Raw genomic sequence first — 25,520 nt, forward strand, 5'->3', positions numbered from 1 at the left:
GAAAAAAAAAGGAGAAAAGAGAAATTTTTTTATAGAAGAATGCTGACCAATAAATGTAGAAGAAACAATTGGAACAGAAAACCATCAAACACCATAATCTTACAAAAGATCATTTCCACAGCCAAAAAAATTTAGTGAGAATTATGGCATTATTTTACATTTTTTGCAAGTCTCTTTAACATTGAACCCAGTGGAAGACAACTGGATTCTCACATCGGCTCTATGTTCAATCTCTTACAATTTGTTGTTTTGCTTAAAGTACATGAGGAAAATCTAGTGTCACACAGATGCATAGTTGCAAAAGGAAAATACATTTAAATAGGCTTTAATGAATTTACTTCTTTGATGTTACATTAAAACTCAATAAGTGGTAGTTTCTCAAAGGTTCATTACAATGCGGAATTTGTAACAACAGCAATAACTTTTTGTACTCTGTTTTATTAAAATTTATTGATTTATGTTTAAAAACAAATGTAACCACATGAAAAACCCATCAATTCATGACACAGCAGTAATGACTGACTCAGGTAAGAGTCATCCAGGAATGCTGAAATGAGTAGATTAAAAGTGTCAGGGTATAGGCATCCCAGAGGACCTACCACAGATTACACTTTAATACCAAGGAGTGAGCACTTTCTCAAGGGACAGACATGGCAAGGAGTCTCCTGGCCTCCTTGGGGGAGTCTCCAAGGAGAACAGCACCCCTGAGAGAGCAGGTGAGCAGGGGAAGGTGCTGCTATTCTACCCTGCATGACTTATGAAAAGGACATTTTCAGTGCAGCTCAACTTCTTAATGTTCTTGCTCCTGAATCTAATCCTGGAAGAGTTGAGACAGATCATATTGAGAGGTAGTCCAAAGGACAGCCAACCTGAACTTTTCAAAGTTGTCAACATCTGCCATATGATCCAGCAATCTCACACCTAGGCATATATCTGGAGAAAAGTAAAAATTCAGAAAGATACATGCACCCCTATGTTTATAGCAGCACTATTTACAATAGTCCAAACATGGAAGCAACCTAAATGTCCATCAACAGATGAATGGATAAAGAAGATGGGGTACATATAAGCAATTGACTACCAAGGGCTTCCCTGGTAGCTCAGATGGTAAAGAGTCTGCCTGCATTGTGGGAGACCTGGGTTCGATCCTTAGGTCAGGAAGATCCTCTGGGGAAGGAAATGGCAACACACTCCAGTATTCTTGTCTGGACAATCCCATGGACGGAGGAGCCTGGCAGGCTACAGTCATGGGGTCTCAAAGAGTCTGACATGACTGAGCAACTAACACTTTCAATTGGCTACTACTTAGCCAAAAAAAGAATGAAATAATGCCATTTGCAGCAACATGGATGGACTGAGGTTATCATATTAAGCAAAGTAAGACAAACACCATATAATATCACTTGTATGTGGAATCTAAAATACGACACAAGTGAATTTATTTACGAAGCAGAGACAGACAGATTTGTGGTTACCAAAAGGGAAAGAGGGTGGTGGAAGGATAAATTAGGAGTTGGGGATTAACAGATACACACTGCTGCTGCTGCTGCTAAGTTGCTTCAGTCATGTCCGACTCTGTGCGACCCCACAGACGGCAGCCCACCAGGCTCCGCCGTCCCTGGGATTCTCCAGGTAAGAATACTGGAGTGGGTTGCCATTTCCTTCTCCAATGCATGAAAGTGAAAAGTGAAAGTGAAGTCGCTCAGTCGTGTCCAACTCTTTGTGACCCCATGGACTGCAGCGTACCAGGCTCCTCTGCCCATGGGATTTTCCAGGCAAGAGTACTGGAGTGGGTTGCTGTTGCCTTCTCCCAGATACACACTACTACATATAAAATAGATGAACAGCAGGTTCTGTTGTATAACACAGGGAACTATTTAAAACATCCCATATCAACCATAATGGAAAAGAAAAGGCATTGTCAACATCATTAAAGAAAGGAAGAAAAAATGGCTGGAGAACTCCTCTAGAAAGGAGACACAATAGCTAAATGCAGTGTTAGTGAACAATGGGGATGTGGACAGGGAGACTTCCTAGAGAGGAAGATGGGGTACCTATAAACAATTGACTACCTAGGGCTTCCCTGGTAGCTCAGATGGTAAAGAGCTTGCCTGCAATGCCAGAGACCTGGGTTCGATCCTAGAGAAAGTTGTCACCCCTGAGTGGATGGGCCTCAGAGTGACCCTTGTACTTATGTGTGTAACAGAAGGGCCGTGGTGTTGAGAATGCCTGCATAGGATTTAGGGGCCAAGAGGCATGATATCTGCAACTTCTTTCCAATGGATCAGCAGAGAAAATGCCTGTTTCTAGACAGACTATAGGGAGCACAAAAAAGAGATAAAGCAGTCACTTTAAACATTGGGGAGTCTAGCTAAAGGTGTATGGGTGTCCTTGTGCTGTTATTGCAACTTTCACTTAAGTTTGTAATCTTTTGAAATTGAAACAATTCAATTGCTTGAATTCTTTTGAAATCGAAATAATTCAACTGAAAGGAGAGAAATCCTTTCTAGATAAAAATTAGTGGTAGGCCAGTAGTAGTGACCTGGCCCAGTCAGGACTTTTGGTTTTAAAGGCTAATGTGGGTTGCCCTGACTCACCAGTGACACAGCAGATCATTGACAAAATAAGTCAGAACCCAGATGTCCTTGAAGTTTTGTGCTCTTTGATAGCATTCCACTGTGGCAACTAGATGTCTTACTGGCTGTCCCTTACTTGTGGGTTTTGCAGGTCTGGAGGCGACTGGTGGAAATACACTTCCCTGTGGAGCATGGCTGGAAGGAATCCTTGCTGGGGGACTTGGAAGGGAGGTTCAAACAGGTACCAAAAATTAAGGGGTATTCTTTTCGGAAGTTGGTAAAACCAAATCGTGAGGAACAATAAACACACGTGATGACTGCATTTGAGTGGACAGGACATGGGGTTCAGGTGACTCTGTTTCTGATTCAGCCTTAATTGTTTGACCACAGATGACATACCAGAGAAGAATAAAGGCATGGGATCTGGGCACCAGGGGAATCCTGGGCATGGGTAGAGTTCTAATAGGCACTAACTATGTGCTGTCACTCTAAGTGGCCTGTTGGTGACAAGAACCTTATTAAGCCCAGTGACAAGTGGGAAAAACATAAAAGTGCTCCTCATTTTTAATTAAAGCCTGTGACCCTAGAAAATTCAGGTTTTAAAAAAGAAGATATGAGAGTTTTATGTGTAATTGTTAAATGGGTCTTTATAGGGAAAGAGAAGCAAGGAAAAAATCCTTTAAAAAATTGTACTGTTTTTGGCAAGCTGCTGTGCCAGATGCTTTTCCTGCAAAGTGGGTATTTTAGCCATTTTGGTCTTATTTGAATTTTAGCCTTCTTGGTCTAATGGTTAGAAGCAGAAGACATGCTTCTTGTGGGATGAGAAGCAGGCCAAAGTAATGGGGAGCTGATAATACCATATTAGGAAAGTGAAAATTACTAGGGTGTTTTCATTGCACAGAGTCTGAGAGTTCAGCATCCCTAACCTCTCACACCCTTGTCTTCCCGTCTTGCAGGAGATGCCTTTTTTTCAGATTTGTGCCTTCTGCAATTCTAACTGGGATGCCACAGGTGCAGAAGACAGTGTGGCAAAATGCTTTGAGATGTGTGCCATTGAAGCCGTGGGCTTGGTCTGCCAGGTGAACAACCTTTCCCACTAAGAACTGCATTTGTGTTCACACTTGCTTTATGACATCACCAGCCAAAAGTTATTAAGCACCGCTGGTTCTGAGACCCTGGTACCCATGCGAAGTATGGGCTCTGGACATCTCCCTCCCCACCCTGAAATCCAGTACTCTCTACCCACTCTGTGAAATGCCACTCAGCTTCCTGCTATTGTTTGGCACCAGAGCAGCTCACGTGTGACCTCCAGCAATCTTTCAGGCTGCTCCTAAATTCCCTGTTGTTATTAATGCCACCCACCCATCCTTGGTTTTATTGCTTGCTGATAACACTAGCTTAGCATGCAATAAGGGCTTCCCTGGTGGCTCAGATAGTAAAGAATCTGCCTGCAATGCCAGACACCTGGGTTCCATCCCTGGGTTGAGTTAACAAAGCATTATGGAAGAAAAATGCATACAGTTGAAAAGATTTTATCAATTAACTTAGAAAAAGAATTAAAATATGTATGATGTTTGTAGGCAGCTTTAAAAGAATTTCAGTTAAAAATACAAAAGATACCCATATTAATAGTTTACTTGTATTATGTTTGATGTTTTTCATAATGTAAAAGTCCCAAGAAAAATAGCATTGAGCCAGAGAAAAGCATTCTTTAAGAAATTTAAGCATTTTATTTGTTCTTTTGGGTGCTCCTTTTTTTTTTTTTTTTTTTTTTTGAGACATTGTATATGGGCCTTCCTGGTAAAGAATCGCCTGCAATGCAAGAGACCCCAATTTGATTCCTGGGTCAGGAAGATCCCCTGAAGAAGGGATAGGCTACCCATTCCAATATTCATGGGCTTCCCTGGCGACTCAGACTGTAAAGAATCTTCCTGCAATGCAGGAGACCTGGGTTTGATTCCTGAGTTGGGAAGATCCCCTGGAGGAGGCCATGGCAATGCACTCCAGTAGTTTTGCTTGGAGAATCCCCATGGACATCAGAGCCTGGTGGGCTACAGTCCATGGAGTGGCAAAGAGTTGGACACACTGAGCAACTAAGCATAGCACAGCATGACTAATTATAAGAGATTTCTGAAATGCTGTTGGGTGAGTAATTTACTTCTGTTATTCAAAAATAAACTAACCAAAATATCTTCTAAATGTCTCTTTCTTTCTTTATTTTCTTATAGTCTCAAACCAGTATCCTTGAGAAAATCTCTTATAATAACTCACGAAAATGTGACACCATTGTTTCTGCGGTGATCACTAAGTCCTGGCCAAGAAGTGGAGGGGAATTTGTAGACAACATGGGTGAGGTTTTGAATCATCTGCTCATATGGCCAGACATCAAGCATCTCTTCAAGTTGTGTGGTATGTTCATGAGGGTGCTGGGAACATCTGTTCTGTCCAGTGGCACCTCTTGACTCAAGATTGGGGGCAAAGTATTTGACCTGTTAGTCAGTTAGATTGGGTTGATGTTGGATGGAAGGACCCAGGAAGGCTCAGAGCATTTGGATTATAATTAAGAACTAACACTGAAAGCCACCATTCATGCAAAACCTGCAGAACACCATCTTTGTGCTGACATTGTACCTTTGAAGTGGTCCTGAAAAGATTACATTTGTGTCTTTTAAATTAATGGATCTTATATTTTAGAACAGCTTTAAGTTGATAGAAAAATTGAGCAGAAAGTACAGTGTTTCCATATTTACTTGCTCCACACACAAAATTTCCTGTATTATTAATATTTTGCTTCAGTGTGGCATGATTGTTTTAACTGATGAGCCAATATTGATACATTGTTAATGTCAACTAAAGAAAACAGTCACAACCTAAAAGTTGAGAGTTGTGTGTGTTTTTTGTTTTCCCATGGGAATTTTTAGGACTTCAAGCACAGGGGACAGCTTCTCAAGCAACCCTGGGAAAACTGCTCCAAGGAGGAAGGGGTAGGAGTCATGCTATATAGAAGTTTGCAATAAGGGACAGGTAGTCTGAACGTCAAAAGATTATTGTTAATTAAGGAAAACCAGGTATTTCAAGTTAAGAAATTTATCACTTTTCTATGTATAGGAAGATGCAAGAGTCTGGGCTTACTGAAATCATTACTTTCATATGCATCTCAGTGGCTGATGGATGCCAGATGGAAATATGGAATGACTTTGCTTTATTCTATGGAATTTGGGGCAAAGCAATGAAGAATTTATTGGAAATCCAATAATGTGAGAAGGAAGTGGGGTGCCTACCATTTTAACTCTGTTCTTAACTTGGTCAGGAACCAATGAGAAAATATTAGCAAATATTACCAAGGAAGGCAAGAAGTTGATGGCCACTCTGGACTCTGTGTTCACAAAAGTTACAAGTGACCTCATCAATGGAACGATTTTAGTTGGACAATTGGAGCTGATTGTAAAACACATGAATCAGTTCTTCGACCTCTGGCATTTAAGTAAGTATCAAGTTGAGATGTGACTTCAGGCTCCTAAGGGTTTAGGAGCTAAGAAGCTTCTGTGTTTGCCTGTGTGTCTTAGAGACGTAATCTTTGTGGTCTTTATGATGAGTGGCTCTTCTCACCAGAAAGTTGACAGGGGATGACTTCTAATCTTCAGGAAAATATTGGGAAAGTGATAAAATACTGACCACATAAGAGGACTGGTTGTTTTTATTCCATGCTGCTGACACGGGGACATCTTGGAGTGGCCATGCATGCAGCCCCCGGCATCACACAGCCCAGCATGTGGGGCATATTCATGGGCAGTTTGAGAAATGGCTTGCTAAAAAATGGAAATTTGTTTGTTCTACTGGGTTCCTTTCCTTTTTTTCCCCCAGAGAATAAAAGTCTTTCAGCCCAAGAGAAAGAAGACATTCTGAATCTGAGAAAGAAAGAACTGGACACTCTAGAGAAAGAGAAGACATATGTTGACTCTCTTCTGAAGTTGTGTGGGAGGGTAAAAGATCTGATAAAAGGTGACATTTTAAGCATTAAAATAAACAAAATCGAAAGGTCCCCAGGGGAGAAAGGTCAAAGGAGAATATGATTTAAAAAAACATACCACAGTAGCAGCCATTTATCTTGGAAGGGAGGCTTTTTCTAACGTATTAATTTTTAATAAAGTTAAAAACTTTTTGGTAACTACCGACATAGCTCAAAATAGCATGCTTCTTGATTTTCAGGTTTAAACATTATCATTTATGGAAAATTAGGATTTAAATCTCCTTATTTTTCAAATTTCTGTCTTTTACACATAGGCTTTCCTATCTCCTTTTCCTCCAATTTTATCATAATTTGAATTAGATCAGTCCTCAGGGTTTAAATGTCACATCTGTGTAAATGCACTTTTCACACCTGAGCCATGAAATAGGCCATGATTCTCTCCTATTTCTTGTGCAAACTGTTTTCTCTAGATTTAAAATTATTATCTTGTCCTATGCTTTGTTTTTAATGTATTTATTTTTTTTAATTCAATGCCAGATTCTTTACCAACTGTTTTAATTTCCTCAAAAGGAGATCCATTTGATTTTTCAGATAGAATCTTGCCAAACTGGAGATAAGCACTCCTAGGGGTATCTTCAGAGAAGGCAATGGCATCTCACTCCAGTACTCTTGCCTGGAGAATCCCATGGACGAAGCAGCCTGGTAGGCTGCAGTCCATGGGGTCGCTTAGAGTCGGACATGACTAGAGTGACTTCACTTTCACTTTTCACTTTTATGCATTGGGGAAGGAAATGGCAACCCACTCCAGTATTCTTGCCTGGAGAATCCCAGGGACAGGGGAGCCTGTTGGGCTGTGCTGTCTGTGGGGTCGCACAGAGTCGGACATGACTGAAGTGACTTAGCAGCAGCAGCAGCAGCAGCAGCAGCAGCAGGGGTATCTTGCCTCTCTTCTCAGCTGGATCTGTATCCTGGGTCTCATGGCTCCCTGCTCTCACTCCTGTGTTTTAGTGAAATACACACTCTGTTTCTCCTGAGAAAGGAGCCCAGGAGTTCTTGCCTGTCTGAAAACGTCTGCCTTCACAGGAGATCTGTTGTTTGGTGCAGATCTTTCCTTCAGGATTTGGAGTTCGTGGCTCCATTGTCTCTGCAGGGTCACTGTTTAGAGTCAGTTGGGATTCTAACCCTTTGTGGATTACACATTTTCTCCCTGGAAGCTCTCGAGATTTTTTTTTTTTTTTTTGTCCCCCTTATTCTGAAATATCATAATGATGTTCCTTGGAATGGGTCTCTTACCCATCTGCTGTACTGGGCATACTTAAGTGGGTCTTTGTAATCTAGAAATCCAAGTCCTTGAGTTCTGGGGAAACTTCTTGTGTTAGTTAAGTGATTACTTTTTCTCTTGCTGGAATGCACAGTTGGATATTGGACCTCCTGGAATAGTCATCTAACTTCCATACATTTTCTGTCCTATTTTTCATGTCTGTGCCTTTTGTTCTGTTTTCTGAGCAATTTCCTTAATTTTCCTTATATGCTTTCCATTAAATTTTTAACTTTCTCTTCTTACTTGTATTTAATTTACAGAACTCTTTTTGCTTTGAGTGATCCTTTTTCCATACTATCCTGTTCTGGTTAATGGTTATAGTATCATATCTTTCCAAGATTTTTGATTTAGAGATTTTCTTTTTCTTAGTTTCCTCTTTCCTCCAAATTGCTTTTATTTCTTGGTATGTTTTAATGTCTATTTTTCATGTTTAAGACTTTGCCCCTCTGTCTAGAATTCTTTTTTATCTGTTTATATTAAGAGAGAGGACTAACGCCCTGGTGGGGGATTCTGAGGATGGAGTGGCTAGGCTTTGAAATAGCCTGTATCTTTAGCTCCTCTCTCTTGGGCTGCTCAGATCGCCAGTCTCTTGCCTGGAACATATAGGGCTGCCTGCCACGTCTCTAGGAGTCAAGATAGCAATGAGGGCTGGAGGATTCTCAGCATCCAAGATGTGTATCTAGCCCCAGTCCTTCCTTCTACTCCCTGTGTCCTCTCTTCTCCTTTCTAGCTTCTCAAATTTAGTGGCACATACCAACTGTTAGCTTCCTGACGAAGAGTAGATGTCTGGAAATGCCTTTATTCTGCCGTGTACCTGAGACCCCCCAATCCAGAGAGCCCTCTGTGTTATCCTTAAACCACCTGTTGCATGTCAGGGTGGAGGAGGTGCCACCAGCCTGCTGTATGAAATGGGTGGGGATGAAAATGAGCCTGTTTGATGACTTGTTATGCAGACTTTCAGCCCAGTCCTCCTTATTTCATCACCACCTCCCAAATTCCAGCATCTGTGCAGCCAGGGTCTGTGCATGTGGGAAATTCTGTGATGACAGACACCTGGCAGAATCTCAGGATTCCCCACTATGGGCTAAGACCCCAAGTTCTCAGGCTTGGAACATTGTTTACCCTCAGCACATCTGCTTTTCAAGTTCCAAAGTTTTGTTGCTGTGGTCTCCTTTACTATACAGCCTTGTTGCTTTATGGCTTTTGAAAAGCAATCTCAGTTCTATTATTGCAGCAGGATTTGGGGAGGGAGTGGAAATGTGCAGATTTCAAATGGCCATCTTCACCCAGAAGGTGCAAAGCCTTCTTTGTCATGAAAATTGATTTTTCATGGAGGGTGGAGATTTAGGGATGCTCACTGAGAAAAAAATGCCAGCAAGTGTATCCACTTGCATTTCCTTAAGAGCAGAAAGGGGAGTGAAAACTGGGAAAGTAAAATAAAATGATATTGTGAACAGAGTTTGACTTGACATTCTCTTATGGTTTCAAAAGTGGATTTTGGAGAGATTGCTGAAAGATATTCGGAAGACCTCAGTGGGAAAAAGTTAAACCAAGTTGTGACAGTGAGCTTATCAGCCACCTCCCTCGACTCAACGTGGGCAACATGTTATAACCTGAGCCCCGAAGTCCAAGAAATGGCCAGAAACGCATATTTGCTAAAGGACAGTCACATCTTCCCAATCTTCTGGGCAAAGGCTGCACAGGAGCTGAGTGAGCCAGAAGAGAACTTGGAAAGGAAGATATTTCAGCCTGAAGAGGTGTATGAATATTTATATTGTCCTTGTTTCAAAAGGTTTACAAAACTATATCAGGATCTGAAGTCAGGGGAGGTCACCTTTGGGGAGATCAATGACATCTTCAAGGACTTTGTAAATAAATACAGCGACCTAACTGAAGACCTCCAGATCATGTCGGCTCTGGATCCCAGAGACCAGAAGGATTGGATCAAGGAGCGAGTCCAGCAGATCAAGGAATACCATCACCTGCATCAGGCTGTCGACTCAGCCAAGGTCATCTTGGAGGTCAAAGAGAATTTGGGCCTGACTGGTGACTTCGGTGTTCTCCACACTTTACTAAGCTTTGTAAGTTATTTACTGGGGACTCCTGGGCATAAGGGTGGCAGGGATCCTGGGCTTCTTGCTTTTAAAAACTGAGTAAGATGAGTTCACAGATTACTCAGGGTTATTTGTATTATTTGATGCCCAAATATGTCAAGATATTTGTTTTTACCTTTGTTTACCAATAGTGTGACTGTTCTTTGGCTAATGAGGGTTTCCTTAGATCAGCAGGAGGATCATGAATTTAGGAAAAGGCAATGATCCTCTTTGGTCATCAGGTATTTGGAAAGAGTGTCCTGAGTTCTTTAGGTTCCATAAGCAAAAAAAGCCATTTGTTTTGTCGACTTTCCATAGCTAGTACTTAACTCGGTGTGGTATGTGCTAAATTATTTGTATTACAGTTAAGAAGTGAGTCTTTTGCCTTATGACTTTTAGGGTGGGCATTTTTAAGGTATATGATGATCTATATTATTGCATCAACAGGTGTGATGATGACTAAAATTTAGCCCAAAGTTTGGAATTACATAAGCTTGAATCCCAGCAGCATGTTCTTGAGTAGATCACTGTCATTTCTTTATCTAGAAAACAGGAAAACTTACAAGATGCACCTGGCTGGGTTCTTGCACAGGTTTTCTTAGCAGAATCCCAGATGTAGAGGAATTGTGGTTAGTATGGATGAAGTGGGGACAGCAAGGGTGGCTACAGTGTCCAATCTGGGATAAGAGGTTCATGTATATGTCAGTCCTGGATGACTGTGGAAAGGACTATTGGGATGGTCAGGACTGCTGTTCTTGGGGGTCCAGGAGCCAGTTCTAGCCCACATACTGCCATGTCTTTCAGACTGTCTTTGACAACTCTCTTTGATAACTGTCTTAGACTGACTTGGACAAAATTTGCCATGAAAAACTCAACCGGATCAACCAGCACATTATCCATGCCAAAAAGCTACTGCAGGATGTCAGTGAGACCCGATGTCAGTGTCTGAAGGAGCTGTCTCAGAGGAAGGAGTTCATCGGTTGGGTCCGGGAAGCTCTCAGAGGTACAATCCATCACTGTGGTGGCCAGAAGGCTGGAGAGTAGTTAGATGGTTCACGGGTAGCCTTCCTAAACTTACTGGCAGTCACTCCCTTGATCATGTTCTGAGTAAAGGACTGTGAGACACATTCTGCATTTTTTAAATTGAAATATATTTACCATACAGTATTGTATCTAATTAGGGTGTATGGCACATTGATTTGATCCATTTATATACTGTAATATGATTACCATTGTAATGATAATTAGCCCCCATCACATCCCATAATTTTCCTTTCCTTTTAGTGATTGAAATATTAAGATTTAGTCTCTTAGCAAGTTTTCATCTGTATTCTTTAGGTAAATGTGTGAGATGTGCATAGTTGTTGTGGATAGAATTTATATCAAGACAGTATCACTCCTTTGCTGGTGTAAAAGCTATTTCCTTGGCTACTTTTTTCCTCTCTCACTCTGGATTCTTGCTGTGAACAGCAGCATCATTTTCTTAAAAATTGTGTCCCTTTAGCTTTTTCTTCGTGTTGAGTTTTACTAGAAGCCAAGGCAACTTGTCTAGACTTAATCACATCTACTTGCCATTGTGCATGGGTTTGGCAGTATTTTCAGCTCTGTGGTTTGGGTGATTTGGGCAGAATTAATTCATGGAGGAAGGGAAGAGGCAGGAAAGAAGGAAGGTGGGTGGCCCTCGTATAAAGGGACAGGGGATGGGCTGCGTGCTCATCTCATCCCAGCCTCACTGCTTTCAGCTGTGGGCTCCTCAGACTACTGCAATGCCCCAGCTTTGATTAGCAAGCAGCGGTTTTTTATAGATAACTGTCAACATGTTTTTTTACCAGCTCAGCATTGTGTGTGTGCTCAGTTGCTCAATCATGTCTGACTCTTTGTGACTGTAGCCTGCCAGACTTTTCAACCCATAGAGTTTTCCAGGCTATAATATTGGAGTGGGTTCCCATTTCCTTCTCCAGGGTATTTTCCCAACCCAGGGATGGAACTCTTTCTCTTGCATCTCCTGAAGTGGCAGGCAGATTTTTACTTTTTTTTTTTTTTTTTTACCATTAGTGCCATCTGAGAAACTCTAGTACCATCTAAGCTTTTTTTCCCCCATAATTAAATGACAATATAATGTGAATTACATGAAATAAAACTCACAAAATACCCATGAAATGCCCAGACATTGATGCTATTCGGTAAGGTCAGGTATTGGTCAGAATATCAACATAAATGGCAAAAGAAAAAGGCCCCAGGTTCTTATTGAAAGCAAAAAAATGGATAAAACCCTAAAATCCACTAAATATCCATTTATAGCATCAGTAATGGAGAAGGAAATGGCAATCCACTCCAGTATTCTTGCTTGGAGAATCCCAGGGACAGAGAAGCCTGGTGGGCTGTCATCTATGGGGGTCGAACAAAGTCAGACATGACTGAAGCGACTTAGCAGTAGCAGCAGCATCAGTAAGGAGCACTGTTCCAAATTTGAGGCTCCTATCATCACAGAGAGCCCTACATTCATCTACCCATTCTGCCCCAGGCATCACCGAGCTGAAGGTGTTCGTAGACCTGGCCTCCATCTCTGCGGGGGAGAATGACATTGACGTGGACCGGGTAGCTTGCTTCCACGATGCTGTGCAGGGTTACGCGCCCCTGCTGTATGAGCTGGACACCAGTGCGGGTTTTGATGAGTTCGTGCAACACCTGAAAGAGCTGTGGAAGGCTCTGGATAATGACCACAACCTGCCCACAAAACTGGTGAGTCTTATTTCTGGCTCCAGAGCAGGTTAAGTTTAGTGAAGCATCACTTAGAAACACTAGGGGCACAATTGCAAATATTGCACACTCACATGGCAGGGGTTTTTTTGTGTGTCATTTTAAATATATATATATAATTTAAGTATAGTTGACTTACAGTGTTTCAGGTGCAGAGCAAGGTGATTCAGTTATACAAATACACATATGCTATTTTTGAAATTATCTTCCATCATAGGTTATTATAAGATACTGACTGTGGTTCCCTATGCTATACAGTAAATTTTTGTTGCTTGTTGCATATCTATTTTTTAATTGGAAATCTAATATTCTATTCACACTAAGCCAAACAAGTGGAATCAAAATGTCATAATTTTTTTAGGTAAGCAAAAATTCATGTTTTCTAAAAAAAAAAAATATATATATATATATATATATATATTTATATATATACACACACACAAAGGACTTCCCTAGTAGCTTAGCTGGTAGAGAATCGCCAGCAATGCAGGAGACCCCGGTTTGATTTCTGGGTTGGGAAGATCCCCTGGAGAAGGGATATGCTACCCACTCCAGTATTCTTGGACTTCCATGGTGACTCAGACTATAAAAATTCACCTGCAATGCAAGAGACCTGGGTTTGACCCTGGGTCGGGAAGATCCCCTGGACAAGGGCATAACAACCCACTCCTGTATTCTTGCCTGGAGTAGAGGAGCCTGGTGGGCTACAGCCCATGGGGTCACAAACAGTTAGACATGATTGAGTGACTACAGCACAGCACATGTATACAAAAGCTTTTCTACTGCATTTGATAAAGGCTTGAGAAAGAACATAAATAAAAAAAAGAAGAGATGGAGAAACTGGAAAACGTAAACTAAATTAAATGGAAGCACCAAATATGAAATAGAAAAAGTGAAACTAGATAAAAGTAAAAGACCATCATATAGTCCAGTTGTTTTTAAACATGACTTCTCATTAGAAACATATCTGAAGCTTTGGAGAAAAAAGCAATACCTGAGCATTTGTATTTTTCAAATAATTTTTAAGATAATTCTGATAGGCATCTGGATTTTAAAATATGATTACAGGTTTTTCTAATAGATCCTAGTTTTGGTGATAAAGAGTTTTATTAATTTTCTGTTGACCAATCATGATACAATGGTATTAAGTAAGCAATAGTTACATGATCACAGTAGTAAAAGATATTTATCAGTTTTCACAGTCAATAACCAGACAAAAAATAAAAGATAATTACAATTGTAAGCCATAATGGGAACTTGATTAACTTAACAATATAACATAATTACATACAGTTTGGGGGGTCATGCATAATGATGTGGTAAGTGGAGGTGCATACCTGCACATGTTTTCATCCACACAGCCAGTCTATATCTTTTGGTTGGTGCATTTAATCCATTTACATTTAAGGTAATTATCAATATGTATGATCCTATGACCATTTTTTGAATTGCTTTGGGTTTATTTTCTGTAGGTCTTTTCCTTCTCTTGTGTTTCCTGCCAAAAGAAGTTCCTTTAGCATTTGTAGTAAAGCTGGTTTGGTGGTGCTGAATTCTCAAAACTTTGGCTTGCCTGGAAAGCTTTTGATTTCTGCATCAGATCTAAAGGCCAGTCTTGCTGGGTGGAGTATTCTTGGTTGGAGTTTTTTCCCTTTCATCACTTAAAAAATATCATGCCATTCTCTTCTGGCTTCTAGAGTTTCTGTTGAGAAATCAGCTGATAGCCTGATGGGAGTTCCCTTCTATGTTATTTGCCGTTTTTCCCTTGTTGCTTTTAATATTTTATGTCTGTCTTTGATTTTTGTCAGTTTGATTACTATGTGTCTCAGTGTGTTCTGTCTTGGGTTCATCCTTCCTGGGACTCTGTGCTTCCTGGATTTGGTTGACTGTTTCCTTTCCCATGTTTGGGAAATTTTCAGCTATTCTCTTCAAATATTTTCTCATGTCCTTTCTCTCTCTCTTCTCCTTCTGGGACCCCTATAATGAGAATGTTGGTGCATTTAATGTTGTCCCAGATGTCTCTTAGGCTGTCTTCATTTCTTTTCATTCTTTTTTCTATATTCTGTTCTGCAATAGTGATTTCCACCATTCTGTCCTCCAGGTCATTTATTTGTGCTCCTGCCTCAGTTATTCTGCTATGGATTCCTTCTAGTGTATTATTCCTCTCTGTTTGCTTGTTCTTTAGCTCTTGTAGGTCTTTGGTAAACATTTCTTGCATCTTCTTGATATTTGCCTCCATTCTTTTCCTGAGATCCTGAATCATCTTCACTATCATTATTCTGAATTCTTTTTCTGGAAGGTTGCCTGTCTCTACTTCATTTAGTTGTTTTTCTGGGGTTTTATCTTGTCTCCTCACCTGGGACACAACTTTCTGCTTTTTCATCATGATTAACTTTCTGTAATGTGGTTTTTGTTTTAGCTGCTATGAGACTGTGGTTCTTGCTTCTTTTCTCTGCCCTCTGATGGATGAGGCTAAGAGGCTTGTGTAAGCTTTTTGATGAGAGGGACTGGCAATGGGAAAAACTTGGTTTTGCTCTGGTTGGCAGGGATTTGCTCAGTAAAGCTTTAATCCAATTATCTGCTGATGGGTGGTGTTGCACTCCCTCCCTGGTAGTTATTTGGCCTGAGGCAATCCAGCCCTGGGGTCTATGAAAGTGAAAGTTAGTCACCAACTCTTTGTGACTCCAGGGACTGTAGCCCACCAGGCTTCTCTATCCATGGGATTCTCCAGGCAAGAATACTGGAGTGGATTGCCATTTCCTTCTCCAGTGGATCTTCCTGATCCAGGGATCGAACCCAGGTCTCTCACACTGCAGGCAGATTCTTTACCAGCTGAGCTACTAGGGAAGCCCAGGGTCTATGGTAGGGTTAATTTTAATGGCGAACTCTTAAGAGGCTTTATGACAAGGGTGACCATCCAGTACTCCCATTTGTATGGCGAGTCCCTGCCATCTCATGCCTCTACAGGAGGCCCTCCAACACTAGCAGATAGTTTTGATTCAGTCTCCTGTGGGGTCACTGCTCCTTTCCTCTGGGTATTGGTCCATGCAAAATTTTGTTTGTGTCCACCAAGATTGGAGTCTCTGTTTCCCACAGTGTTCTGGAAGGCTTATAATCAAATCCTGCTGGCCCTCAAAGCCAGATTCCCTGGGAATTCCCAGTCCCTTTGTTGGATCTCCAGGCTGGGAAGCCTGACATGGGGTTCAGAATGTTCACAATAGTGCAAGAACTTCAGTGGTTTTATTGTTCTCCAGTCTGTGGGTCACCCACCCAGTGGTTTTGGGATTTGATTTTATTATGATTGTGCTCCTCCTACTGTCTTGCTGAAGCTTCTTCTTTGTCACTGGATGTGGGGTACCTTTTTTTGGTGGGTTCCAGCATCCTCCTGTTGATGGTGTTCACCAGCTAGTTGCAATGTTGGTGCTCATGCAGGAGATAAGTATATGTCCTTCTACTCTGCTATCTACATGGCAGATTTTTAATGCAGGGATTTAAAAGGATGTTTTAAAATAGTTTTTCATCCTATATGGAAATGCTTTCTTTGTCCTATTATATTAGAAAAATGGATACAAAATTGCATGTAATTAAGAGTGATCTCTGGGCTGCTTTGGTGTCTCAGAGGTTAAAAAAAAAAAAAATCCTAATGCAAGAGACTCAGGTTCGATTCCTAGGTCAGGAAGATCCCCTGGAGAAGAAAAGGGCAACCCACTCTAGTATTCTTGCCTGGGAAATTCCATGGGCAAGAGGAGCCTGGATGACTACAGTCCGTGGGGTCACAAAAGAATTGGACACAACTTAGCCACTAAACAACAAGAATAAGGGTGATCTCTACTATGGAAACATATGGGGGAAAAAGATGGACAGGAAATGTGCTAAAATGTCACCAGTGGTTTTCTCTGAATGGAGGTAATTGTTGGTTAATATGCTATATATACATTTTGGTATTTTTCCATACTTTCCACAATTCGTACAGATTCATTTTTAATCAGAAAAGTAAGCATTTCCGTGTACATAAATCAGCTGCACCAGGGTTCAAGCAAGCCTATAGTTCATAACTTGCCTAACAGGGTGGCTGAGGCCCCACCAGGGGTGAAGGAGAGGAAGAGGAATGGCAGGAGCTCACAGAGCTCACGTGCTTGTTGCAGCCAGCATTATCCCCAGTTAGGGGCCCGGCTGAAGGCCGCTTCTCACAGAGAGCTGAGTTCATGCCTGTCGCTCCCCATCCACGTATCCAGGGCACTGGGTGGGAACACAGAGGAACAGCCATTGCAGCAACAGCCTGTGACCCAGGAGGGAGAGCCAAAGCCCGTGGCAGTGGTGGGCAGCAGATGAGGGACGCCTCCTCTGTGGGTGATGGCACACTGGGCCAGAGAAGGGGAGGAGGCGTCTGTCCCTGGAAGGCAGAGGTGGAGAGAGTGGCAGGAAGAAGATCATGCCTAAGCTTCGGCCCATTTTCTCTCCTTCTGTCCTGACAGCGTGACTCTGCCCGGAACCTCGAGTGGCTGAAGACAGTGAAGGAGAGTCATGGGTCTGTGGAGCTCTCATCCCTGTCCCTGGCCACAGCAATCAACAGCAGAGGCATCTATGTGATCAAGGCTCCCACGGATGGCCAAAAGGTGAGCCTCACATCGCAGGCACAGCTGCAGGAGGCTCTTACGGGCTGCTGTCGTCGGGGGGTTTCTGCCTCCCCAAATCGACCTCTGACTGTGCCCTGTTCCACAGATTTCCCCAGACACAGTTCTGCATTTAATCCTTCCTGAGGGTCAGGAAGGCCACAAGGAGAAGCGAGACTACTCTTTAGAAGAGCTGAAAGAGCTTTTGAACAAATTGATGCTGATGTCTGGCAAGAAAGAACACAGCAATGCTGAAGTTGTAGAGGTATTTTCCGAGGTAAGGATTTGTATCTACGTTGGAGCAAGTGTCCTAATCCATCTGTTTGGGCTGAGCACTCTCACTGCTGAGGTGCCTGGGAAGTCAGAAGAGTTGGAGTTTGTTTTTAATTCAAAGGAATCATTCTGCTCTTAAAACTACGGAGAGTGGAGTCAGTGGGTCTTGCAGAGTGCCTGTGCTCCGAATTCATGACCCAAAGAAATGTCCACTTATTCTTTATATCAGCAAGCATCCCAAAATACTTAAAGATGTAGGTGGACATTGTTCATCAAAATCCACAGTAACCACAATGATAAAGGCATATCAGTTTATGTAACAGTCTCTCCTTTTGATTATGAGATTTCTTTCTGTAAAGTTCAGTTATACTTTATGATTGTTGTTGTTCAGTCGCTAATTCATGTCCAACTGTTTGGGACCCCATGAACTGTAGCACATCAGGCTACCCTGTCCTTTACTATCTCCCAGAGTTTACTCAAATTCATGTCCATTGAGTCGGTGATGCTATTTAACCATCTTATTCTCTGAGGCCACCTTCTCTTTTACCTTCAATCTTTCCCAGCATAAGGAAATTATGAAATATAAATTATCACTTATACTTCATAAACAATATCCTTTATCTGTAAAATGTATTCCTTCCTAAAAGAGAGACTATGGAGATGAGGAAGGAAGACCTTCCGTGATCAATCTCATGCTCGAGATCCCACAGTGAACCATGGAGGACATGAACCCCAGCCCTTCAAATTATAAATCTGTTTGTGTTATTCTAGACTATGTGTTCTCTTGCTGCAGTCAGCTCTGATACCTGCCTTCTGCTTCCATTTGCAACAGGTGTTCTGTAATGTGCAGAGGCTTGTCCAGTCTTTCATAAACCTTTACTCTGCTGGAAACATGCTGTTCAGGGCCTGGTCAGCCGAGGTGTACTGTACCCCCCTAAAGGGTGCCTCCATCCGGCTGGACTTCTGTGTGGGGCTCATGGGCCCACTGGTGGAGGGCGGGCCAGTCATCCAGCTGCTGGAAGCCCTCTGCCGGCAGCTGGAGGACTTCCTGGGCCGCTGGGAGAGATTCGTGGCAGAGAAGCGAGCTGAGCACTTTTACCTCAACTACTACACTGCTGAGCAGCTGGTTTACCTGGGCTTGGAGCTCGGGAGGGAGACGCCCAGCGACGCTGCCCTCACCATGCTCTCCTTCATCAAAGGCAACTGCACCCCATGGGATGTCTCAAGGGCCTGCAGGGGGCCCAGTGGAAGGGCCAACACCCACCAGGAGAGAACAGTGGTGGAAGACTTGCCACTGTTGCCCTTCTCTGAGTCCAGACTGGTGGACAAGCTGAGGGTGATCATGAAATGCTCGATGACATGCATGCGTGTCTTCCTGCCTCACTGCCTGGACCTGGAGGCCCTTGGCCACTGTCTGGCTCACCTGGCGAGGATGGCTGGACCCCCTGTGCAGCGGGAGCTCTCCCACGGCCTACAGGAGGGCCAGCCCAACCTCATCGTCTGTGGCCACTCTGAGGTGCTGCCAGCCACCCTGGCCATCTACATGCAGACCCCACACCAGCCCCTGCCCACCTATGATGAAGTGCTGATCTGCACCCCAGAAACCACGTTCGAGGAGGTGGCATTGCTCCTGCGTCGCTGCCTGACCCCAGGCTCCCAGGGACTCGGGGTCTATAGCCTGCTGTATGCGGACCAGCTGAGCTACGAGGTGGCCTGCCGGGCAGAGGCGCTCTTCCGGAGGCTGTGCACACAGCCCCACCGGGAGCACTACCGGCTCGTGATGGTCTGTGACTGTGAGCGGGAGCACTGCTATCTCCCCTCGGCCTTCAGCCAGCACAAGGTCCTTGTGACCCCCCAGGCGCCCCTCAAGGACATCCAGGCCTACCTGGCTCACCACTTCCGAGTCCCGGAAGAGACCCCGTCAGCCGCCTCCGTGTTCCAGGACCGCATGTGTGTTGGGATCGTAGCCTCGGAGAGAGCGGGTGTAGGTAATAATGGCTGCTGAGTCCCCCGTCCCAGGGACCATCTGATGGCCCTTCCTTGGTCAGTGGGGAGTGAGGTGAGCTCAGATAAGCCCTTCTGCAGGTGGGGAACTAAGTCCCTGGAGGATTGACTCACCTGAAGTTATAAATCAGGCCCCGCACTGGAGCGGGATACTTATCTCACCTGGTCGCAGCTTGGCTGAGCCATCTTCCTCCTTTAAACTGGCTTCTCTGCTGTTTTTCCTCTTTCTCTCTTTTTTAAGTCAGTTGACTACTGTGGGGTTGATGTGGGTCCTGAGCAGGACAAAGTATATTTCCTCTGTCTTAAGAAGAAAGAGATGCCTCCACCTTCAGTCGCCATCATGATTTCCATTCTGTTGACTGCATCCCTTTAATGGTACTCCCTTCTGTCCAGTGACTCTCGCTCCCCTCCCCCATGAAGCAAGCTCTGCTGTCCTGACCTCCTTCTCAGACTTCCATCCTTAGCCCCAGGAAGCAGCAGGGCTGTTGAGTGAGGGGACAGCAAGGAAATTTGAGGACTCAAGTATGTATTCTTTAAGCTGATGTTAGGTTGCATCAGTTTTGAATTTTGTACAAAGAGAAGTGATTTTCTGGACATTCTCACTCTTGATCTACAGCCTTGGCATCTAATTTTCATATGTTCACGTCAACAGGAAGGTCTCTCTTTGTGAAGAGGTTGCACGGCCAGCTGAAAATGCAGTTTAATGGAGAAATAGTGCTTCTAAAAGTTATTCGATTGATTGACCCTCAGGTGGATGAGAATGAAGTCCTGGAGTCCCTTCTGCCTTTCCTAGATGCCCAGTATCAGAGGAGACCCATGATATTCCACTTTGACGTGACCTCTTCAGTAAGTGCCCTCAGGTTCTAGCTGATGGGCCAGGTGGGAATAGACACAGCTCCCACATCTTGCCCTGCCCTATCCCCAGTGTAAAGACTTTCTTCTTTCTACATGTATTGATAGTTAGCACCATCATATCAAAGAACTCTACAAGAGGGTTTTTAGGGTTGGGAAGACTGGTGTCTTCCATGTAAGTATTTACAGACCCACATGATTCTATCCTCAGGTGCGGACTGGAATTTGGGGGTTTCTTTTCAAACTCTTCATTCTCCAGTACTTAATGGATGTAAATGGGAAGATGTGGCTTCGGAATCCACGCCACTTATATATCGTTGAAATCCTGGAAGGGAATTTGGCACTGCCATGGAGGCCTTCGAAGCTGGTGTGTATCAGGGTACTCTTATGATACTCTGGAGGCAGGGGCTTTGATACATGTTTGTGATTCCCCACTTTTGCCTTAGCAAAGAAGCTGAGTGCAGTGTTAAGAAAGAAAAATCTTTAAACTTATTTTAAAGTAATGAGTGGAATAAAATTATTTTAATTAGAAATATAATTTTTGTTATATTAATAAAATTTATTAATTAGTTCTACCTTATATTTGTTTTGTTCTCTTTGGGATTAATGCTGTGTATCTGGGTTAAATGCCAGTGGTGCTCAGAATGCAGAATTCATTTGCTCAGAATTCATTTGCTAAGAGAAGCACCATCTTTCTTAATGACTGATAACTTGAGATGGAGATTTGCATCATATCAATTTCTTAACAAAAGAGAGGTTCATGCTCACCCACATATACAAACACACACATGTATATACTTGATGGAGATATTTAGTTCTAAGAGTTTGAATGGGAAAGGGCTTGTGATTGACAGAGCAGCTCACATGATGCCTGAATATGTGAAAGGTATCACCCCATGCAAAGAGGAATCTACAAAAATCCCTTCATGAAAAGTGATTTTTCATAAAGGCCCATGCAGTCTAGACCTTGTTGAGGATTAAAACACTACTGCATTTTTTAGGAAATTCGGCCGTAACTCATTTCATTTGTGTCTCCTTTCCAGAGTACACTAGTCCCTCAGTTCAATTTTCTAGACGTCTTCCCCAAAGTGACCTGCAGACCTCCCAAAGAAGTGATCAACATGGAGCTGGATCCTCAGCAGAGCTACAAAGAGCCAGGAATGGATCAGAGAGCATTCCATAGTGAAATATTCCAGAGACCTTACCAATATCTAAGACGGTTCCATCAGAAAGAAAACCTAGACACATTCCAATACCAAAAAGGTTCTGTTGAGGGCAGCCCTGGCGAATGCATCCAACACCTCCTGATTTACTCCGGGGTGATAAACCCATCCTGGTCAGAGCTTCGGAACTTTGCTCAGTTCCTGAACTACCAGCTCCAAGATTGTGAGGCCTCTGTCTTCTGTCATCCCAGCCTTGTTGAAGACACATTGGTGGGCTTCAAGAACTTTGTGGTCACCTTCATGATCTTCATGGCCCGAGATTTCGCCACACCTACACTTCATACGTCTGACCAAAGTCCAGGGAAGTACATGGTCACCACGGCCGATGTTGAAGAAGAGGACCTCACCCCTTTCTCTCTCCGGAAGAGGTGGGAGTCAGAGCCCCACCCATATGTTTTTTTCAACAGTGACCACACATCCATGACGTTCATAGGTTTCCATTTCCAGTCCAACCAGAATGGTGGTGTTGACGCCATAGACCACTTGAGTGGGAAAGTAATCAAGAAGGATGTTATGACAGTGCAACTGTACCAGGGACTGTTGCTTCAGAGGGTGCCCTTCAACGTTGACTTTGACCAGCTGCCCAGACATGAGAAAATTGAAAAACTGTGCCTGGCATTGGGTATCCAGTGGGCCATTGACCCTGATGAAACATACGAGCTTACAACAGACAATATGCTTAAGATCCTTGCCATTGAGATGCGTTTCCGGTGCGGCATCCCTGTCATCATCATGGGAGAAACCGGCTGTGGGAAAACCAGACTCATTAAATTCCTTAGTGACCTGCGGCGTGGGGCTGCTGATGCTGAAACCATGAAGTTGGTCAAGGTCCACGGAGGAACAACTGCCAACATGATCTACTCCAAGGTCAGGGAGGCTGAAGAGCTGGCCCGCTTCAATAAGGCCCAATATCAGTTGGACACCATCTTGTTCTTCGATGAAGCCAACACCACAGAGGCCATAAGCTGCATCAAAGAGGTCCTGTGCGACCACACAGTGGGTGGCCAGCCCCTGGCTAAGAATTCTGGCTTGCATATCATTGCAGCCTGCAACCCTTACCGGAAGCACACCCAGGAGATGATCTGCCGTCTGGAGTCAGCCGGCTTGGGGTACAGGGTTAGCGCAGAAGAGACGGCCGAGAGGCTTGGCTCCATCCCCCTGAGGCAGCTGGTGTACCGTGTCCACGCTCTGCCACTGAGCCTGATCCCCTTGGTGTGGGACTTTGGACAATTGAATGACTCTGCAGAAAAGCTCTACATCCATCAGATTGTCCAGAGACTGGTGAAGTCCATCAAGGTGGTGCAGAGCGAGACTCATGTAATCACGGAAGTGCTTTCTGCCTCTCAGGGTTTCATGAGGGAAAGACAAAATGAATGCAGCTTTGTCAGCCTCAGGGATGTAGAACGCTGTGTGAAAGTTTTCAAATGGTTTTACGACCACAGTGAGATGCTCTTGTCTAAGTTGGCTTCCTTTCTCTCTGAGACTGGGGTCATCCAAAATGACTTTGAGAGAGATCCTGTCCTCTGGTCCCTGGTTCTGGCCATCGGGGTATGTTACCACGCCTCTTTAGAGAAGAAGGAATCTTATCGGAAAGCTATTTGCAAGTTCTTTCCAGCACCGTATAATGACAGCAGGGTTATCTTAGATGAGATAACACGAACCCAGGATCTTTTTCTGAATGGCATATCTCTGAGGAAAACGATTGCTAAGAACTTTGCTTTGAAGGAGAATGTCTTCATGATGGTTATCTGCATCGAGCTCAAGATTCCTCTCTTCCTGGTGGGCAAGCCCGGCAGCTCCAAATCTCTTGCCAAGACCATCGTGGCAGATGCCATGCAAGGCCAGGCTGCACACTCGGATCTCTTCCGGAACCTGAAGCAGGTCCATCTGGTGTCATTCCAGTGTAGTCCACATTCCACCCCACAGGGCATCATAGGCACCTTCAAGCAGTGTGCCCGCTTCCAGCAGGGGAAGGACCTTGAGCAGTATGTGTCCGTGGTGGTGTTAGATGAGGTTGGACTAGCAGAAGACTCACCCAAAATGCCCCTGAAGGCTCTGCACCCATTGCTGGAAGATGGATGCATTGAAGACGATCCTGCCCCCCACAAAAAAGTTGGCTTCATAGGCATTTCCAACTGGGCCCTGGATCCTGCCAAGATGAACCGGGGTATATTTGTGTCACGTGGCAGCCCCAACAAAGGAGAGCTCATTGAGAGTGCCAAGGGAATTTGTGCTTCAGAGCCCCTCATCCAAGAAAGAATCCAAGGATACTTCACATCCTTTGCCAAAGCCTACAAAACAGTGTGTAAGAGTCAGGACAAGGAATTCTTTGGGCTTCGTGACTACTACAGCCTCATCAAAATGGTCTTTGCTGCAGCAAAAGCTTCTAATAAGAAGCCCTCCCCTCAGGACATTGCACATGCTATCCTTCGGAACTTCAGTGGCAAAGATGACATCCATGCCCTGGATATTTTTTCAGCCAATTTACCTGAGGCAAAGTACACAGAAGAAGTCAGCACCATGCAGCTGATCCACCAGAATATATACGGCCATCTTCAGAAGATGCATGGCAGAGAGCTGGATGATTCTGAGTCCCGTTACCTGCTTGTGCTGACCAGAAATTACGTGGCCCTGCAGATCCTACAGCAGGCATTCTTCATTACAGACCAACCAGAGATTATTTTTGGATCCAGTTTTCCCAAGGATCAAGAGTACACCCAGATCTGCCAAAATATCAACCGAGTAAAGATCTGCATGGAAACCGGCAAGATGGTGGTGCTGCTCAACCTGCAGAACCTCTATGAGAGCCTCTACAACGCACTCAATCAATACTACGTCTACCTCGGCGGTCAGAAGTACGTGGACCTTGGTCTGGGGACCCATCGGGTCAAATGTCGGGTTCACTCAGACTTCCGCTTGATAGTCATTGAGGAGAAAGATGTTGTCTACAAACATTTTCCCATCCCCCTCATTAACCGGCTGGAGAAGCACTATCTGGACATCAACACTGTTTTGGAGAAATGGCAGAAGAATATCGTGGAAGAGCTCAAGGTCTGGGTGGAGAAGTTTATAGATGTGAAAGCTGAGCAGTTTCTAGCCAGACCCAAATACAGCCCTTCTGACGTCTTCATTGGGTACCACTCAGACACGTGTGCCTCTGTGGTGCTCCAGGTCCTAGAGCAACTAGGGCATGAGGCCTTGACTGATGAGCTTTACCAGAAAGTCTCTGAGCAGGCCAAGTCAGTGCTGCTGGACTGTGCCACCCCTGATGCTGTGGTTCGGCTAAAAACTTCTGCACTAGGCCTCTTCGCAGAGTCCCTATTGCAAGAATACTGTTACAGGCAGCAACATAACTCCTTTGGAGACTTCCTCCAAGCTCATCTTTGCACAACAGATTCAGAACGCCATGCCATCTTCACAGAGGTGATTATATATTTTACCCTTTTCCTCTTTTACCTCAGGGTCCTTGACTCCCTAGCATCAAGAATTCAAGATCTTTTGCAAGTCAGTGTATAGGAACCATAAATGAAGGTGTTTAGACTTTTTGTTCCTCTCATGGTAAGTGCAGGGAGACTTACATATTTATACATATTCAGTTTAACTAACTTAGAGTGCCCATTTTTGTGCAGTGCTGTGCACAGGGTTTACCGTAGCAGATGAAATCTCACATCTGAGAAGTGCTAAGGACTCGGGATATAGAGATGAATTGGTACAGGGCTTGTCCTTGATCATCATACAGTGTAAGGTTGAAAGACATTAACGAATGGGTACAGTTGATATCATATGATAGTGTTATCCACAGAGGCAAAGAGGAGTAACACAGATCAGGATATGCAGT

The 25,520-nt window shown here is 43.7% G+C and overlaps 1 protein-coding gene across 1 annotated transcript in view; it reads left to right on the plus strand.

Annotated features, from left to right (window-relative positions):
- Nucleotides 1-25,520, plus strand: part of RNF213 (ring finger protein 213) — a 128,905-nt gene that overhangs the window by 47,652 nt on the left and 55,733 nt on the right. Inside the window, 14 exon segments of the mRNA XM_086356517.1 lie at nt 2,728-2,817; nt 3,533-3,655; nt 4,805-4,985; nt 5,887-6,060; nt 6,441-6,578; nt 9,359-9,948; nt 10,801-10,963; nt 12,485-12,702; nt 17,193-17,333; nt 17,440-17,607; nt 18,436-19,591; nt 20,260-20,453; nt 20,671-20,826; nt 21,503-25,105. Of these exon segments, the coding sequence (XP_086212643.1) occupies nt 2,728-2,817; nt 3,533-3,655; nt 4,805-4,985; nt 5,887-6,060; nt 6,441-6,578; nt 9,359-9,948; nt 10,801-10,963; nt 12,485-12,702; nt 17,193-17,333; nt 17,440-17,607; nt 18,436-19,591; nt 20,260-20,453; nt 20,671-20,826; nt 21,503-25,105 (7,095 nt within the window).

This window comes from Bos grunniens, chromosome 19 (assembly GCF_055505025.1).
Source record: "Bos grunniens cultivar Pamir isolate PY7600 chromosome 19, Bosgru_T2T1.0, whole genome shotgun sequence".
NCBI lineage: Eukaryota > Metazoa > Chordata > Mammalia > Artiodactyla > Bovidae > Bos > Bos grunniens.